Source organism: Otolemur garnettii, unplaced genomic scaffold, assembly GCF_000181295.1.
Source record: "Otolemur garnettii isolate 467f Iridium unplaced genomic scaffold, OtoGar3 scaffold00101, whole genome shotgun sequence".
Taxonomy (NCBI): domain Eukaryota; kingdom Metazoa; phylum Chordata; class Mammalia; order Primates; family Galagidae; genus Otolemur; species Otolemur garnettii.
In genome coordinates, this window is record NW_003852496.1 from 2,274,206 (window position 1) to 2,293,484 (window position 19,279).

General features: G+C 44.4%; 1 protein-coding gene across 1 annotated transcript in view; it reads left to right on the forward strand.

Moving 5' to 3' along the window:
* Nucleotides 1-19,279, forward strand: part of EEFSEC (eukaryotic elongation factor, selenocysteine-tRNA specific) — a 280,597-nt gene that overhangs the window by 120,100 nt on the left and 141,218 nt on the right. The window contains exons 2-3 of the mRNA XM_023516956.1: nucleotides 1,939-2,146; nucleotides 18,393-18,489. Coding sequence (XP_023372724.1) covers nucleotides 1,939-2,146; nucleotides 18,393-18,489 — 305 coding nt within the window. The remainder of the gene's footprint in view (nucleotides 1-1,938; nucleotides 2,147-18,392; nucleotides 18,490-19,279) is intronic.

Sequence of the window (19,279 nt, forward strand, 5' to 3'; positions counted from 1 at the left end):
TTGGCAAGCCTGGGCTGGGTTTGAACCCGCTGGCCCCAGTGTATGTAGCTGGCGCTCTAGCTGCTGAGCTATAGGTGCAAGCCGAGAACGTCACTCTTTTCGATGGATGGATAGCAGTCATTGCTTGAGTCTTGGGTCATTTGTTTACTTTTAACCTGTCCCTACTGATGGACATTTACATGGTCTTCAACTCTGTCTGCAACAAATGTGCTGTACTATTGGCTTGGCTGGGTCAGAGATTTTGTGCATTTTGATAGCTCTTTCCAAATTGGACCCCATAGAGGTTGTACTGGTCTCTCTCCCCCTGAGGAATATACCAATTAGTTATATATATTTTTAGAAAGTCCCTTTGGGGAGGACATTTGGAGGATGGAGTTTATAAGGCCAAGTCTGAGCTGAAGCAACCCATTAGGGAGTAGTTTGCCATGAGCTGTGGGGTCAGAAGCTGGAACAGGGATGGTTCCAGAGGTGAGTTGGTGATTCAGTAGATATAGTCTATCAGATGAGCTGAGTTGATTTTAGATAATCTGTCACATTCATGAAGACCATGGGGCCAGTATCCCCACCTTGGCTGCTATAGCATTGGTCCCAGACAGACCTTGGCCCTGTCTCCCAGTGACCTGGTAGGGAGATGCTGCTGCTGCCATGTGTGTAGCCATGCCTGCCCCTTGTGTCCTCAGATGACAGGGTGTGGTAGGAGCTGCGGAGGCAAGGAGTCAGGCATGCCTCAGCCTGCCTGAAGTCAGAGATGCTTCAGCAGGTCAGCAATGACGAGGAGACCAGGAGTGGGAAGAATTCCTCGACTGTGGGGTGAGGAGCTCTGCTTTCTAGCCCACTTTGGTACCAGCTGGCTCTGTGGTCTAGAATAAGTAACCCTGTATCTCTAGGTCTCCTTCTTTTCCTCTGAAACACAAGGTCATGGAGAGTAAGTTGACCTAGTGCATGCAGTGTGCCCACAGAAAGAAAAAGAAAAAGTCCTCCCTCTTTCTTACATTCCCTCCATCCAGTGACCCTTCATGGGGCATTTTTTTGAACTCAAATGTAATTACTCTTCATTCCAGTGGTGAAAATGTTATTATATTCCTGAACTGCCAAAGTCACATCTTTGGTTGTTGTTGAAATGACTCCAGATCCTATTGAAAAGGACACAGTCGCTTCACTGACTAACCTTAGTGTTCCTTATGTGACTTAACAACGTGCTCCCTTTGTTGACTTCTCTGGGATTTGTCTGTATGCAGTGATGCTCACAAGCGCACATGTACACACGCTCAGTGTCTGTGTCTCAGGGCCTTGGATGCTCCAGTTTCCCAGAGGGAACCTCCCAGACAGCTCAGAAAGGATGAGAGAAGTGAGGAGGGAGAACGCAGCCACGTATGGGATGCTCTGGAGCGAATCACAGTGCTGCGAGGAGAAGATACTGTTTGCTTCTGACCCTTCTCACACATCCTCTACTTTTGTCCAGTCTTTCCTCTTAGTAAAGACAAGTGTCTAGGCATCTGCCAAGCCTAGCATAAAACATGAGCTTTTTTCTTGCTGGGACATTTCTCCTTCTGTTGAATGGAATGGAAATGCCAGGACTGGTGCAATAGCAAGGTGTGGGTTTTGGAGTCAGATGATCCTATACCTAACCCAATCCTGCTGCGTCCTGCAACCCTGGGCAGAAAAGTTCTAGGAGGCCCCAGGAGGCAGCAGGAAGGAGAGATGGATGAGGAGACTGAGGCCCTGTGTTTGTGGGCCTCAGCCTCATCTCTCTTGGTGGTTCTGAGGCTTCAGTGAGGTCCTGTGGTTCCAAATGCCTAGAATGGGCCCCAGAGCCAGGAGGCTTGTGGTCATTTTGCCCATTTTTACTGTAGTGCTTTGCCTGACCTGGGGTACTGGGTGACTTTCTGCAGGTTCACCACATTTTTCCCTTTCTAACTTTGTCTTCTCTTATCCCAGGGGCCCAGATCATTGATTTGATGATGCTGGTCATCGATGTGACCAAGGGGATGCAGACCCAGTCAGCGGAATGCCTTGTGATTGGCCAGATTGCCTGCCAGAAGCTGGTGGTGGTGCTGAACAAAATAGATCTCTTAGCTGAAGGAAAGAGACAGGCAGCAATTGATAAAATGACCAAGAAAATGCAGAAGACCCTAGAGAACACCAAGTAGGTCTGCTTGGGAGGGGTGTTCGTGCGTGTAAGAAGTCTGCTTAGGCCTCCTGTGTTCAGTTCATGAATGCGGATCAGACGGGCAGATGTCACCCTCCTGTCCAAAGTGAAATCTCACCTGGCACCTGCTTACACCAAGGGCTGCATCAAATTAGGTAGAGGCTAATGTACTGTTAAAAGACGCCAGAAAATACAGGAGCATAAAGAAACTAGCAGTTGATTATCAGGTAATTTCCTGATGTAAGCAGTCTAGGTTGGAGGGTGCTCTGCTCTGCACGGTGTTCAGAAGCACAGACTGCCACCGTCCTCCTGCCCTTCTGCTGCTGTAGGGTGTGCTGTGTTCGTGCAGTAAATTAAGTCAGGGATTTCTGTGATTTGCCTCACAGGAAGGGCAAGCAGCTCAGGGACCGTGTGCCCATTGTGGAAGGCCTGGAAGAGCACAGACTCCTTTTCACACTTAGATTCTTTTGGGGGAAGACTTAGTTCTGTTGCACACAAGCCATCCCTCATTGCCAGAGAGACTAGGATTGTGTTCTCTGATCATTTGCTTCGCTACAGCTTGTCAAGATGAAAACGAATTTTGGTGGACAACTGGCTGTTTATGTTGCCTAGGCTTATAACTTTGGGTAGGTGGATGGACAGAGAGACAGATGGATGCTGCTGGAGCCCAGACTAGGAAACACCGAATCACAAAGGACCTTTGTAGCATCTTATGCCAAAGTAGGAAGTCATTAAAGAATTTTGTGCAGGGAAGTGACCGAATGAAGTTTCCTATGAGGAGATGAAAGCTGCCCTGGCAGGGAGGTCCCAGAAGGCCCCAGGAGGCAGCAGGGAGGAGGAGGATGGAGAGATGGTGGTGACTGAGGTTGCTGGACTGTGGTGGTTTTCTCAGGGAGAGAAGGTGTGGCTCTGAGTCGAGGTAGTGCCTGGGAAGCCTCTAAAAGGAGGATCCACACAGTTTGTCTAGAGTGGCAGAAAGATGGCAGCGTTGCTGGGCAGCTTGGGGAGCAGGAGCCATGTGGGGATCATAGCACAGAAAGCCACCTGGCTGCACAGACAGCCACAGGAGTGACTAATTCTGGCATGGTTGAGAAAATGTCCTTGTTGGCAAACATCATTGTTTTATCAATTTCTCTCTTCCTCTCTGGGCCAGTCCCTTTTGATCAATACTAAACAGCGGTCACTGGGAGACAGGGACGCTTCCTCTTTGCTATGCAGCCTGAGACAATACTTCCACCTCTCCTCTTGCCTGTGGAGGGCAAGCAAGTAGAGTGTTTTGTTTCCCTGTCATAAAGATTGATATGCCTTTCCATTTATGATTTTTTTTTCAGATCCAACACCTGCAGCTCTCCCTCAGAATTCTTAAGTTGGTTAAATTAAAGCTCCAGCCCTGTGAATGGTCCAAATATGTCATAAAAGATTTCCTAGCGCTGCCTTTTGTTAGCAAAATTCATCAATCCGATAAAATCGACACATTTAGATAAGTGTTGCATAAGAATTCAGACTTTGTTATTCCCAACGGAAGTGGGTATGAGACTGTAAAAAGGAAGATAAAAAATTATATCTTCTTTTTAGTGAATTTTTTGATCTCCCTGCTGTTTTATTTACTTGTTAGAAATGGGAGAATGGGTCTTGGACTCCTGTATAAAAACCCAATACGGCATCAGTATCATTCACTACATAAATGGGGCTTTCTGGGAATGACCTAGGGTAAATCAATAGTGATAGTTTTCATTAATTAAATTTAAGGAAAATTCTTATTTGCTTGTTTAAATAACTATTGCTGTTTTATTAGTTGAAGGTCAAAATTACGGACTTTATCACACCTCCAGGGGCAATTGTTCATCTGAGGGGCCTTTTAAGTCCCTCCTCCCCTTACCCAGCACCTAGAGGGCTGTTGGAGAAGGGAACCGACTGTGGCCCTGATGGATTATGGTCATTGCGCCTGTGTCCAGGCTGGGCTGCATCATCTTGTAAGAAAACATGACCTACCTCCATGCAGCAAAAAATGGCTATAAATCATTTAAAATGATTATTTCCTGTTCTTATGGTTCCTCATTAAATAAATCCTTTGGAAATGCTGGTCCAAATGCAAAGAAACTTTATATTTATAAAGGAAAACTTTAGATTGGTGAATTATGCACATATCAAAACCTGAAAAGTGTTTAACACATAACGCTTATTTTTTTCTATCTGAAGAGTAATTGAAAAAACTACTTGGAAAACAGAGCAAAGTAGTTAAAAGAAAGAGGAGAACATCTAGAGAATTTTTTTCTCAAAATAGCAGTGGCTGACATTTTGGGTGTTTTCGTTTCTGTCTTTTTAATATGCATAATCTTGCACCCCCCTTTCCTCTACATTTTTTATTGTAAAACATACATAGTATTTATCATTGTAACCATTTAATAAGTATAAAACTCAGTGCTACAAATAAGTATATTCACAATGCTGTCTGATCACCCCCACAGTCTATACCCAAACTTTTCCATGATCCCCCAACATAAACTCTCTAGCCGTGAAGCAATAACTCCCCTTCCTTCCCTACTCCCCAGACTCTATTCTGCCTTTTGTCTCCTCGAATTTGCCTATTCTAGGTACCTTATATAAGTAGAATTATACAATATTTGGCCTTCTATATCCAAATTATTTCACTTAGCATAGTGTGTTTCAAGGTCTGTTGCTATTGTAGCTTGTCAGAAGTTTACTCCTTTTTATGGCTGAACAGGGTTCTGTTATGTGTCTGTGCTGCATTTTGGAGTCACTTGGGTTGCTTCCTGACTGTTGTGAATGATGCTGCTGTGAGCATGGACATACAGAGTCTGTTCGAGTCTCCCTTTCAACCCCCTTCATTTATACTCCTGTACACTTAGAAGAGGCACTGCTGGGTCACGGGGTAGTTCTGTGTTTAACTTTTTGAGGAATTGTCATACTTTACAGCAGCTGCACATTTCACATTTGTAGTTATACCAGCAATTGCATGAAAGTTCCAGTTTCTCCATCGCCTCCTCTTGCTATTTTTTGTTGTTGTTTTAATAACCATCTTAGTGGGTATGAAGTGGCATCTCATTGTGGTTTTCATTTTCATTTTCCTGATGATGTTGAACATCTTGTCGTGTATTTTGGCCATTTGTGTGTCTTTGGAGAAAAATCTGTTCAAATCCTTTGTCCATTTTTAAATTGGGTTATTTATTGTTGATGAGTTCTTTATCTATTCTAGACATTAATCTCTTACCAGAGATAATGATTTGCAGATATTTCCTCCTGTTATCTAGGTTGTCTTTTTACTTTCTTAATAGTGTTCTTTGATGTACTAGAGTACATTTGATGAAATCTAATTTATCTGTTTTTTCTTTTTGTTGCCTGTGCTTTTGGAGTCCTGTCTATGATATCATTGTCAAACGCAGTGTCATGAAGATTTTCTCCAGAGGTTGTTTTTTCTTTTTTTAAGTATTTCATAGTTTTAGCTTTTATATTTAGGTTTTTGACCCATTTTGACTTAATTTTTGTTTGTGATATGAGGTAAGGGTTCAACTTCATTCTTTTGTGTGTGGATATCCAGTTGTTCTAGCACTATTTGTTGAAAAGATTGTCCTTTCCTCTTTTACCCTTGTCAAAAATCTCATGACCACATATATGCAGGTTTATTTCTAGGCTTTCAATTTTATTACCCTGGTCTATATGTCTGTCCTTAGGCCAGTACCACATGGCTTTGATGACTGTAGCTTTGTAGTAAGTCTCCAAGTCAAGAGGTATGAGTCCTCCATCTTTGTTTGCTTGGTTGTTTTTTCAAGACTGTTTTGGCTTCTTAGGGCCTCTTGCCATTACATGTGAATTGGGAGGATCTGCAGGTCCGTTCTTACAAAAATGTTGTTGGAATTTTGATAGGGATTGCATTGAATCTGTAGGTTCGGCTCGGCGCCTATAGCTCAACCGGCTAAGGCGCCAGCCACGTACACCTAAGGTGGCGGGTTTGAATCCCCAGCCCAGACCTGCCAAACAACAATGACGGCTGCAACCAAAAAAACCAGCCGGACGTTGTGGCGGGCGCCTGTGGTCCCAGCTACTTGGGAGGCAGAGGCAGGAGACTACTTGAGCCCAGGAGTTGGAGGTTGCTGTGAGCTGTAATGCCACAGCACTCTACCCAGGGGGACAGCTTGAGGCTCTGTCTCAAAAAAAAAAAAAAAAAAAATCTGTAGGTTCTTTGGGAAGTATTGACATGTTAACAGTATTAAATCTTGTAATTCATGAACATGGTATGTCTCTCCATTTATTTAGGTCTTCTTTAATTTCTTTCTGCAGTGTTTCGCTAAAAATAAACTTCACTGGTTGTATTTATTCCCAAGTATTTACTTCTTTTAGATGTTATTGTAATAGAATTATTTTCTTCATTTCCTTTTTGGGTTTTCATTGCTGATGTGTAGAAACACAACTGATCTCTGTTAATCTTACATAGAGCAACTTTGCTGAATACAGCCTCCCCCTAATTGTAATCATGAGGTGTTTACATTTTTGATTTCTGCCTTTTATTACTTAACATTTTATATAGCATTTTCGTATGTCATTAAACTTTGGGTTTTTTGTTTTGGGGGGTTTTTTTGAGGCTGAAACTCACTCTGTTGCCCTGGGAGAGTGCCACAGTGTCAGAGCTCACAGCAACCTCAGACTCTTGGGCTGAAGTGATCCTCTTGCCTCAGTCTCCCAAGTATCTGGGATTGTAGGTGCCCACCACAACATCCACCTAGTTTTTTCTATTTTTAGTAGAGAGGGGGTTTCGCTCTTGCTCAGGCTGCTGTGGAACTTCTGAGTTCAAGCAATCCACCCACCTCAGCCTCCCAGAGTGCTAGAATTACAGGTGTGGGTCACTGTGCCCAGCTAAACTTTGTATTTTCAGTTTTTACCTCCTGATAGAGCCCAGCTGTGAGATAACTGATCAAAGAACCTGACTGTTTTATTAACCCTTTGTCGTACATTGTCATGTTATTTTTCAGAAATATTCTACCATTTTATACAGGTATCAACAGCTAACTTTATAATTTTAAAATATATTTCAAACTTAATAGAATAGAAATGATATATTTTAAGGGTTTGTTTGGTTGGTTGGTTGGTTGGTTGGTTTTTGCAGTTTTTGGCCAGTGCTGGGCCTGAACCCACCACCTCTGGCATACGGGGCCAGTGCCCTACTCCTTTGAGTCACAGCACCACCCCAATATTTTTAAATTTTATTATGTGGTTCTTTAATTACTGGTGAAATTGAACATTTTTCCTTAAGTGTATTAAACAGTTGTGCTTTTATATGTGTGAATTATGCCCATATATTTTGTCTATTTGCCTCTTGCGGTTTTAATGCTTTCTTTTTGATTTTCAGGAGTGTTTAATATTAATAGAAATATTACTGTTAACTGTTTGCCTATTATATTTGCTAAAAGTAAGTCTTAGTCATTTATTCTCTTTCCATTTTAGTTTTTTTAGCATACAGAAGTGTCTAATTTTTATGTAGTCAAATTCTTTGATTGTCTTTTTTTGTGATTTCTTTATCTCTGAAGCATTTAAAATTACTCTTGCATAAACATTTATCAGTGTTAACAGAAATCAAAATAGAAGATAAAAATGTACCCACAATCTTCCCAGTACATCAAATTAAAGTGTTTTCCTCTAGGATTCCTGTCAGTTTTTCCCATGTGTACATAATTTGATGTAGTTGTTATCACAACATTGATACTGTTCTGTGTTCTAGTTTTTTCTGTTTATTTTTCACTAAATATTATCATCTGATAGCATCCTTGATACATTTTTTACCCAGCCTCCTGGTTCCTCCAGCCTTTTAAATGTTTTTTTATAATATTTCCTTCTTTCTGTTTTGGCTGAGGCCCTCTGCCTGAGGCCTACCCAGGGGTCCATTGAGCGGCCTCCCTCTGCCTCCCTCCCTGGGAGTGGGTTCAATGGCAGTCGCTAGGGGTTTCTCTACTATTGAAAGGTCTCTTATAGGTATACATTCTGGACTACGTTTGTGTCTGACTAGCTGTGTGGGCTTGGGAAACTCATTCTCTCTCTCTCTCTGAGTTGCTGTTTCTTCCCTTGTAAAGTAGGAGCTGTTAGTTCAGCCTTATGAGGAAGCAGTTTACACCGGATCTGGCACACAGTAGAAATTAGATGCTCAGTAATAATAGCTGAAGTACGCAAGCACCTACTGTGAGCTCATCACTGTGCTAAGTGTTTCCCCTGCATAGTTCATTGAATCAGCTGGATCCTTATAGTTACCCAGAGTTAGGTCTGCATCTGGCTTAAATGCTGAGAAAAATAAGACTTGATAAATGTTTGTTGATTTAGAGTTTACTATTCCAAACCTAAAACTTATTTTCTGTTTATGTGTCTTTTATAAACTTACATAGTATATTTTTCTTTGTTTCTTCTTCTTTTTTTTCTTATTTGAAATGGTTTTGTGTGTTGGCACAGTTAGCATGTCTGGCCGTGGTGGGCACTATATCCTCCCATGGCTGCAAGGGGACCCTGGAGGTGGCAGTGGTGTGACGGGGCAGGGTGAGCACTGGATGCAGTCTGGGCAGCTCCTGCCGGACCTGCAGAGCTGTGGGGCTACTGCCTCTGGATGGAGTTCCTCATGCTGCTGGAACTCAGATGCCAGCCTGGGGGCTGCTGAACTCTTATTTCCCTGGACTCCAGGGGCTGAGTCTCCCTTCTGTGGCCAGAAGCCAGGATGCCCCAGTGTGTGGCATGTTCAGGACATCAAGAAGGGCAGCTTCTCTTGAGCCTGGAAAAAGTCCAGACACACAGCCCAACTTGCCTTTATATTTTCTTATGTGTTACCCAAAAGGATTTGGATAAAAATAATTGAATTTCCGAGAGCTTTATGGTTAATTGCTGGAATTCCCTGTGCACGTTCTTTCTCTTCTCTGTCCCTCTGAGCCTTGGGCTTGGGGTGTGGAAGCAGAGCCAGTTCTGACTCATGGCTGGGCTCTGGCTCAGGGGGCTTTGTGGCTGGAGTGCTCCCCCTTCCTTCAAGAATAGATTTTCCGGCTCGGCGCCTATAGCTCAACCGGCTGAGGCGCCAGCCACGTACACCTAAGGTGGCGGGTTCGAATCCCCAGCCCGGACCCACCAAACAACAATGACGGCTGCAACCAAAAAATAGCCAGGCGCTGTGGCGGGCGCCTGTGGTCCCAGCTACTTGGGAGGCAGAGGCAGGAGACTCGCTTGAGCCCAGGAGTTGGAGGTTGCTATGAGCTATAATGCCATGGCACTCTGCCCAGGGGGACAGCTTGAGGCTCTGTCTCAAAAAAAAAAAAAAAAAGAATAGATTTTCCCCTGACCCTTCTCTTTTTCCTAAGGGAAAGGACTGGTCTCCAGATCACTGCAGACCAGCCAGTTACTGCCTGGGCCCCCTGGAGGCCTGAGCAGGTCCTTTGTCTTCTCTGAGCCCGTCCCTGCTTGTGGGGCACTGAGATCACGTGGAGAGTGCCAAACCTGTGCCTGGCGTGGGGCAGGCCACAGAAATGTCTGTGTTCTTTTCCTGCCATTTCATTGCTTTCTGTCCCGTGCTGCTTTTCTTCTCTCTCTTCTTCAATGTTTTTATTTCTTATTTCTTCTCTTCCCTTTTCCCTCTTCTCACTATTCCTTTTTATTTTTTTAAGTTTTCTCCAGCCTTCCTTCTCCAAACTCTCTTTTCTCCCTTGATGTCCTGCCATTTTTGCAGTGGCAGCATGGCCTGAGTTGCTCCGGAATGATTGGCAAGTGGTCTCGGGCCCTGTTTGGAAACTCCCTCCTGAACTCACATTATCTTGTCATACTAACCTTTGGGGCAACAAGTGGCTCAAGACTAAGTTGCTCTTTAGGGAACTGAAGCCCCTCAGAATTGTTTCCTCTTTTAAAAAAACAAAAAAAAAAGTCTGATTTTCTTTAAGGGTTTGCTCCTACCCAGGCCAGGACCTGTGGTGAGGATTCCCAGACCTGCTGAACTGAGCCCCTCCTGCTGTAAGAAACTCACATTATAGTGCACTTGTGCAGAAAAGGCTGGGCAGCAGAGGCGATAACTGTAGGGGATTTGCTTGGCTGTTGAAGGCAGAGCTGAAGTGGCTCCTCAGAGCTGCACGGGGTTCCAGGAGCTTCTGGGGAAGGAAAATTTGCTTCTGGCTCAGGGAGTCAGGAATGTGAATTGGCCTAGAAGGTTGAGGTTCAAAATGTAGAATGCAGGTGAGGGCAGTGACTGCTGGGAAGGGATGGTGTCACCTGTGATTGGCGAGTGCTGGTGCAGGCAGCTGTGGCTGCCCCAGATCTAAGGACTGCTTATGAGCTCCTGGTGGTACTTTTACCTATGTTAACTCATTTGGTCTGGAGACAACCGAGCAATGCAGGTCATGTTCCCCATTGGCTGAGAGTGGTGAAATCACTTAAGCTGTCTGTGGCAGAGAAATTAGTTCTGGGTTTCTTGCTGGACTCCTACTTTAGACTGCCCATCACCCAGGTGAGGTTTGGATAGGCAGAGGAGGGGGAAGAGGTGAGGGCAGTTGGTGTGAGGTGAGTCTGGACAGGGTAAGGCTAGAGTTCTTTACTTTTTTTACTTGGATGTCAGGAGTTTGGGGGAGGTGAGCCAGTGTGGCGAGACAAAGGCAGAGCATGGGGAACCTTGTGCACCAGACTGGGTCCAGACATCCTCATGGAGCAATCACACAGGGCTCCTGGGTGCAGGGAGGTGAGGAGGCCGGTGCCTCTATGCAGTGCTGCTCTAGAGGATTCTCCAGGCTGTAGTTGGTGCCTGCGTGGGGCCGTGTACACACTTTGGAGAGCAGCTAGGTAGCCTGGGGTGACAAGGGCCTGACCCCGGATAGGACTCATTTCAGAATGAAAATCAGGATGCATTGGAGCCCAGTCCCAAAAGAAGAATTAGTAGGATGCAGTGACTGATGAAAGATATTGGTGACCATGCAGTCAGATGACCAATTCAGAGACCAGGGCAATGCCACCTCATGGTAGAAACCAAGAAGGAGGGGTTGAGAGGCAACTTGGTGGCAGAAGGCAAGATAGGACTAGCTTGCTGGCAGGGCGTCTTGGCTGAGGATGCAGATTTGGGAGTGATCCACGAGGGAACCGTGGTGCGGGAGGAGTGGTAGACAGAGGAAGAGCTGGAGATGAGGCGCGTAGGGAGTTAGCTGGTGGGCGGTCATCTGGTCAGAAGCTACAGAGGGAAGTAATTGCCTTGAAGGGCATTAACTTGATCACCAGAGAGTTGCTGTTGACCTTCAGGAACTTGGTTCCCTCTTGCATCTCCCCAGCCTGGCCCCTGTTTGTTGTGTGCCCTCTTTGGAGCCTGGCATAGAGGAGGTGCTTAATTAGTGCCCCTCCGTGTGAAAGGGGAGACAGAAATGATGATGTGAAAAAAATCAGGCATAAGCTCTGGTGAGTATGAAGAAGGAGTTCATTTTGAAATATGAGTGGAAGGAGAAACTGGGTATGAATGAAAGTGGCCAGGTAGGGGGCTGTCAAGCAAAAGGGCTTATCCCCCAAGAAAAGAGAAATCTGGGGTTGTATAAAGGCAGTGGCACAAGTCCAGAGGCGAAGGTGGAGGGGCTGGTGACAGCTGGGCTGGGGCAGTCAACCTGGCCTCCTGGAGGCTCCTTCGGACCTGGGGTTGAGGGCTGGCAGCAGCCAAGTTCCTCTTGAACTCTTCCCTTCAGTTACCTGTTTTTCAGCTGGCCCCTTTGGCCAGCTTTCCTTTGGGTGCCATGGTGGGACAATGTGAGAAAGAAGAAGGTGGTGTCACTCAAGAGAGGAACCACCTCACAGGGCGGGCACCAGCTCTCTAAGGCTGTACTTGGATATGGCAAAAAGCAGTGAATCATTGAAGAAAGGTGATCTTCTTTATCTTTAAATCTCTTTTATTAAATTTAGAAAAAATATCTCAAATTGATGCAATTGTGTCTTAAAGGTTTCCCTCACTTTTTAACCAGGCTCAGTGCCTTCAGCAGGTAATATTATCTAGCTAGAATTTAATAGCTTTGTTTTATTTTCTTTGTGTTTATTTTTGTAGCTATAGTAGTAGATTTCTTGTTCCCTGAGATTGGACTGTAGTTGGTTAATCAAAAAGTTGCTTAAATCAGAGAATCATAAGAAAAGATACACATTCATGCCTGAAAAATAATATTTAAGCTTAAAATATATGCACTGATGTTTATTGAATGAAACCAGCAGTGTAAGTTGTTACGATGGAAACAGCCTTGGCTGTGCTGTGCTCTCCTGCTGCACTGCGTTGTGACAGCTGGTCCAGGCTGGGCGAGCACTTGGCTGTGTGGGCACGTTTGCATTCCGAGCTTCAGCCTGACCCCTCTGCTTCATGCTGAGCTTTGGAAGCATGCATGGTTGCTGCATTGTGTACATTTCAATTTTTTTTTTTTTTGAGACAGTTTCACTCTGGGATTGAGTGCTGTGGCGTCATAGCTCACAACAGTCTTAAACCCTTGAGCTCAAGTGATTCTCTTGCCTTAGCCTCCCAAGTAGCTTAGACTACAAGTGTCTACCACAATGCAGGGCTACTTTTAGAGACTGGGCTCAGACTGGTCTTGAACTCCTGAGCTTAAGCCATCTGTCCACCTTGGCCTCCCAAACTGCTGGGATTACAGGCATGAGCTGCCATACCCGGCCTTACATTTTAATTTCTCATAAATGATCTCTCATAATCCATATGTTATCTTTAATTCATTTGGCCTAAGTGTAGTAAAATAAGCTATAATCTGCATTTTCTTCTTAGTCAGAATTTACATTTTTAAAAGTTAGAATGTTCAAGCTTCAGTCGCATCACCTTGGGCAGCCAGTCAGCATTTGGCCTTTTTTCTATCCCAATGTGACAGGCTCTCTTTTCTGTGTGATTGCGTCTCTTACTGGTGCCTCAGTTGGTAGGTTTCACCAGGGCTGTAGAGGGCTCTCGGTTACATTTGCTGGAGAAACCCTCAGGGAATGACTTTAAGTCTGTTGTGAATTTTTGAACAGCAGACTCTGCTCTGGTAGTTCCCACAGGGACTCCACAGCTTTGTCCTATTTGTCACTTGCTGGGAAATGTTCTGCCTAGGCCACCTTTTCTTCTGGTGAGAGCCCACTGAGGCGGGCTCTGAGTTGTCTAATGTGTGTAAACCACTCCCTAATGTAATGCATTGTTCACAGTTTCGGTTTCTTTAAAGGAAAAGAAGATTTGCCAACCCATCTGAGTATAGAATTTTTCTAAGTTTTCACACAACCTCCTCTCAAGTCTTTTATGGTTTTCTCATCCAAACCTAATTTAATGCCAGATTTCAAAGGGATTTATCTTTATCACGCTTTCCAAGAGAACTAGCACTCAGCTTTCACAGAAAAAGCTATTTTATGATACTAAATTAAATTATCTTGTTATAGTGACACTCAGAAGTGGCATTACCAAATTTATGACACACCCAGCATGTCTCATGTTTAGCATAAAGGTCAGCTAGTGGAGCAGATGTGCAGGAAGCACTGGCCTCCTGAGTGTGGCCTGCGCGCCTCAGGTTGTCTTCTAGGGTGGAGTGGGAGGGGCATGTCAGGTGCCAGGCAGGAGTGCTGTGTGGGTGTGGAGAGCGTTGCCTAATCCTTGAAGTGGCTAGTGGTGGGAAGGCTTCCACTCTACCTTTTATTTGTGATTTTCCATTTAGAGAGTGATATAAAATTGTGTTTTCAAATATATTTAGGTAAGACTGTGAATTCTTTTAAGAATAAAAATTGAGCAAATAATAGCTCAAGTGGTGCACAGATTTGACCAAGCCTGTAATAAGGATGTGGGATAAATGGACTGTGTGCAGGTACCATTGAGGGGCGGGGGGCAGGCAGCAGAGCAGGGGTGATGTAATCTCTGATGTCATTGCTGTGAAGATTAAACTCTGTCACTGTGTCCTCCCCTCTCTGTACCTGGGCTGGCACTGGGCTCTGTCTCCTAGTCTTGGTGCCATCTATCAGAGTGGTCAGTGTCCCGGGGAGAGTAGGTTGGAGGTCATCCTGAGCATTCCAGCAGTGGGAAGAACAAGGCTCTGGAATGGGGCTTTGGGGAGCAGAGTAGTGACCTTCGAATTCCTTCCTGCTTCTGCCATTTGCTGCCCACGTGGACCATTGGCAGTCATTTAACCTTTCTGTGCCTCCATTTCCTCATCTCTAAAATGATGGTGTAATCCTTGATGTCATTGCTGTGAGGATTAAATGGGGTGCTTTGTGTTAAAGTACCTAGCCAGGCGCTGTGTGCATGGTGGTTTGCTTTACCAGTATTTGGTGAACACACAAATGACTCTAAGTATGGGAATGATAGCAACTATTCTTCCTAATTCAGAGAGTTGTTAAGGATCCAGTAAATTTTTTTTAATTTAGAAAATTTAGGGAGTACACATGTTTTTTGCTTCACCAGTGAATTTTGTTGTGCTGATGTCTGAGCTTTCCCTGGACCTATCATCAGAATGGTGTACATTGTACTTGGTACGATTGAGTACATTTACATTTGTAATTTGAAAGTGATAACAAACTCTAATAACGTTTGGGTACAATAAATATAGCTACCATATTATTATTTACTGGTTTGAGAACTAATTGTTAGAAGGCCAGGGTGTTGTTAATCTGGCTATAGGACTTAAATATATGATATGTTCCTTGATTTTTGAAAATCAGCCGCTTCCCAAATTATTGAATGGATTTGAAAGAGACACACACCCTTACCTCCAACTCTGGCTGATGAAGCACCGTTCTCATGATCATCTCAAGGTGGAAGCTAAACTCAGAGTTTGTTACGCGTGGTGGGGACTGTATTCTGGTTTTCCTGAATGTTGTGATGCGTGGTGGGGTTTCAGGTGCCTTTGGGGACTGTATTCTGGTTTTTCTTTTCTTCAGACTGGATAATCTCAACTGACTTGTTTTGAACTCTGTAGCTTCTTTCTTTTACCTACTCAAATAAGCTATCAAGCTCCTCTAGTGATATTCCATTTCAATTATTGTACTTTTCTTTTTCTTTCTTTCTTTCTTTCTTTTTTTTTTTTGTGAGACAGAGTCTTACTATGTTGCCCTCGGTAGAGTGCCATGGCATCACAGCTCACAGCAATCTCAAATTTTGGGGCCAAGCAATTCTTTTGCCTCAGCCTCCAAAATAGCTGGGACTATGGGTGCCTGACAATGCCTGACTATTTTTTTGTTGCCACTTGTCATGGTTTAGAAGGCCTGGCTGGGTTCCAACCTGCCTGCCTCTGTGTATATGGCTAGTGTGCTAACCACTGAGCTACGGGTGCTGAGCCCAATTTTTGTACTTTTCAATGCAAGAATTTCTTTTTGGTTCTTTTCCTAATTTCTTTTTTTTTTTTCTTTTTTGTTTTTGGGGGTGTGTGTGTGACAGTCTTGCTCTCTCCTGGGCTGGAGTGCAGTAGTGTCATCACAGCTCATAGCAACCTCAAACTCCTGGACTTAAGTGATCTTCCTGCCTCAGTCTCCCAAGTAGCTGGGAATCCCAGCATCTGCCACTGTGCCTGGCTAATTTTTTTGACTTTTTTGTAGAGACTGAGTCTCAAACTCCTGGCCTCAAGTGATCCTCCCTCCTTGATCTCCTCAGATTATAGGCCTCGGTTACCGTGCTCAGCCTCTTTTTCTAATTTCTAATTTCTTTTTTGATTTTCTGTATTTGGTAAAACATTATCCTCATATTCTTTTTTTTTTTTTTCTTTTTTATTCTGCAAAGCAGGGTCTTGCTCTGTTACCTCAGGCTAGTGCAGTAGTGTCATGGTAGCTCACTGCAACCTCACACTCTTGGGCTCATGTGATCCTCCTGCCTTGGCTTCTCAGGGTGCTGGGATCATAGGTGTGGGTCACTGTGCCTGGCCTCCTTTGGTTCCTTAGACATGATTTTCTTTCTTTTTTTTTTTTAAACATACTTAAAATAACTGATTTAAAGTCTTTGTTGAATAAGGCTTCCTTGGGGACAGTTTCTATTAGTATTTTTATGTGTGGGTCGTACTCTTGTTTCTTCACATGTATTACAAATTTTTGTTGAAAACTAGTTGCTTAGATTAGTATATGGCAGTTCTGGAGGCCTTTGATGCACACTGTTATTGTTTAGTGTCTTTTGTGATCTGCTCCTGTAAAGTCTATATTCTTTGTCATGTGTGGCCCATGAAGGTTAGGCTCAGCTTAACGGTCAGCTAGTGATTGGACAGGGATTTTATTTTTTTCGTTGCCCTTGGTAGATTACAGTGGCGTCATAGCTCACAGCAACCTCAAACTCTTGGGCTCAAGCGATCCTCCTGCCTCAGTTATACAGGGGTTTCCTTAAATGCCTGGAATCAAGGAGTCTCCCAAATCTCTGCCCTAAATCTCTGTTTACACAGTTGGGCCACACTTGCTGAGATTCTGCCTTAGCCTTCACTTCCTGCTTGCACTGAGCCTCAAGTTCAACCAGCAGGTGAGAGCCAGCTCTTATCAGGCCTTTTGTGAGCAGTGCATAATAGCACTGGGCCTACCCAGAGCCTTGTGGGGGAGTGTGGCCCAGTAGATTTACAGGGATCCATCAGAGCTTCCCAGATGCCCTGTGGACATCTCATTCCCTAGCTTTTCTTTCTAAGCTTTCTGGTCAGCCTTTTGTTTGCCTAAACTGTTGTCCTCTGCCTCGGGGAGCTGTAGTATTAAATGGTTGCCTCTGATTATTTTCAACAAATGCCCCGAGGGAAAATGTTGTTTGCACTGGGCAAGCTCCAAAGCAGGTCAGATAAAGATAGACTTGTGTAGGTCTCTTTCAGGGAACCACCAAGACAGGGAAAGTGATGATAATTTTCTAATAGGGACTTTGAAAGAAGTCAAAGTCATTCAGCCCCTTTCGGTGCCTGGCAGCCTGCTGGTTTTCATCGTGATTGCCACTGTTGGTTTTCAAGGCTGCTGCAGAGTTGGGGAAGGTTAGATAGGAATAGGGTGAGTTACAACATCACAAAGCTTACTTGTTCTTAGCGAGACTCAGTCACTTTTCTTGAATAAACACCCCACAAGTTTTTGGGTAGTTTCCAGAGTTTTGAACAAGTTGATTCTGATCATTTTTGCCAGTGTTCTTGTTGCTTTTCTGGAGGAAAGTTTTTTCAGATGTTCTAAAATGCTACAATTTCCCAGGTTTTTCAATGTGTATTTAGTCTTAGATGTGTACCTTATGAGTTTATCCTAAAGCCAAGGGGAGAAAAGTACCAGTGACATCTACCGATACGTTTATCAGTGCTGACTGACTGAAGGAAGGGCCTGCGAATTCTGGGTGCCCTTGTGCAGCTGTCCAAGATGAAAGAGCAGGCCTGCCGAGGGAGCAGTGCGATGCAGGCTGAGGGCCCTGGCTCTGCACTCGAAGGGTGAGGTGCTAATTTGGCTCTGAGGTGTATACCCAATGTCTGGGAGCAAATTAGTTAGCCTTTCTAAGCCTTATTTTCTTACCTATAAAATGGTGACCACTCCTCAGTGCTGGTGTGAGTTTTAAGCGGAAGCATTTATGTTAGATTCTAGGCTCAGGCAAATAGATTGTTATTGTTGTTGTCACTGTTATTCAACAAAAAGTTCCCCCTTTTTAAAGTTCTCTATGATACAATGGTAAGTAGAAAGTAAATTAGCAAGATACGAAAGTGTGTATATACTGTAATGAAATATGAAAAAATATAACCCTTTGGCAAAGTACGGAAAAACCACTTGTCACGATGTTGGCATTGTGGGTTATTTTCTCTTTCCTCTTCTTTTCCTAATTGTGCTCCTTTGTATTTTTTAAGGGGGAAAGATAAGTAAATATTCATAGTAAGTGTGCCTTCCTAAGGAGGTGGGTCTGGATGGGGGTGCTCTGCAGGAGACACTGGACTATGGAGTGTGCTTCCAGGTCATCTTCGGGGACTTTCTGGTCACTAGTATTTCTCGAGTCTCTCTCTTAGGAGGCTGGTTTTCCTGAAGGGAATCTTTTAGTCAGAGGCCTTGGGGCTGGGGTCACTATTGCCTCCTTAGGTTATGAAGGTGGAGTTTAAAACCTAGGAGGGCCCATTTTGATGTCCAGTACAAAACAGTTCCCTTTTGGGTGTCGGTTTCACCACCTGCCAAATGGGAGTAATATGGTGCTGTCTTTCTAGGTGTGGTTGAAAGGGTGAAAGGAGAAGACCCCCGTCACGCTTAATAGTTTGCAGATGCTGCGCAGACATGCTTTGTTTCCATGTCAGCAATCTCTGTAACTGTGATGGGACTTGATTTTCCATTTCAGATTCCGAGGTGCACCAATTATACCCGTGGCAGCCAAGCCTGGGGGACCAGAGGCCCCTGAAACTGAAGCCCCACAGGGCATCTCGGAGCTCATTGAGGTACTGTGAGCCTGAATGCAGGTTGGCCTGGGCCCCGGCCTGTTTGGGGAGGCCCCTTTGTGTCCTTCCACCCTGAGAGAGAAGGAAAGGCATTCCTGGCAAAGGGGCTCTGAGCTCCCCACTAACCCCTCTGCTCACATCTCAGAACAATTCCCCACTACCTCCCTCAAAAACATAAACCCAAACTGGAATCCCTAAGGCCACTTAGACCCAGGGGCATCCAACTCACTCTCCAGCCCAGGACTCTGCAAAGCTCTTTATACCCTGGTGAGTGGTAACTTCGCTCAACAAAGCAGTTCAAGCCACTCTGGACCCCCATGTTATCCATCCCAGTCCTTCAGACTGTTCTAGCCCCTGCAGTGTACCCCACCCTGGGCTGAGCCAGCCAGGCAGAGGTGAAGTCCATGGGCCCAGCAGCATGAGCAGTGCAGGTTCTGTCCTGGGGGCCTATTGGATCAGGTGTGACCGTGCCCTGCCACCACTTTTGTGATTTACACTGTGATGGTCTTGCCAACTTAGCAAAACATATGGTTTTTGGATAAGGATTTTGTTACTGTTCCATCAGGCTCCACAGAGCATTGGTCTAAGGGCCTGGGACAGTTGTTTTAGCTAAAGCAAAATCTACAAAAAGGCTGTTATGAAAGATATTTATATATTCCTTTAAGAAGCATCTACATAAATCTCAGGCTAACTCTGTTTTTGAATCTCTAGTCTTTTTCTAAAAGAATTGTTATCACATGACTAAGACTTTGGAGCATTCACTACCAAATACTTTTTTTTTTTTTTTTTT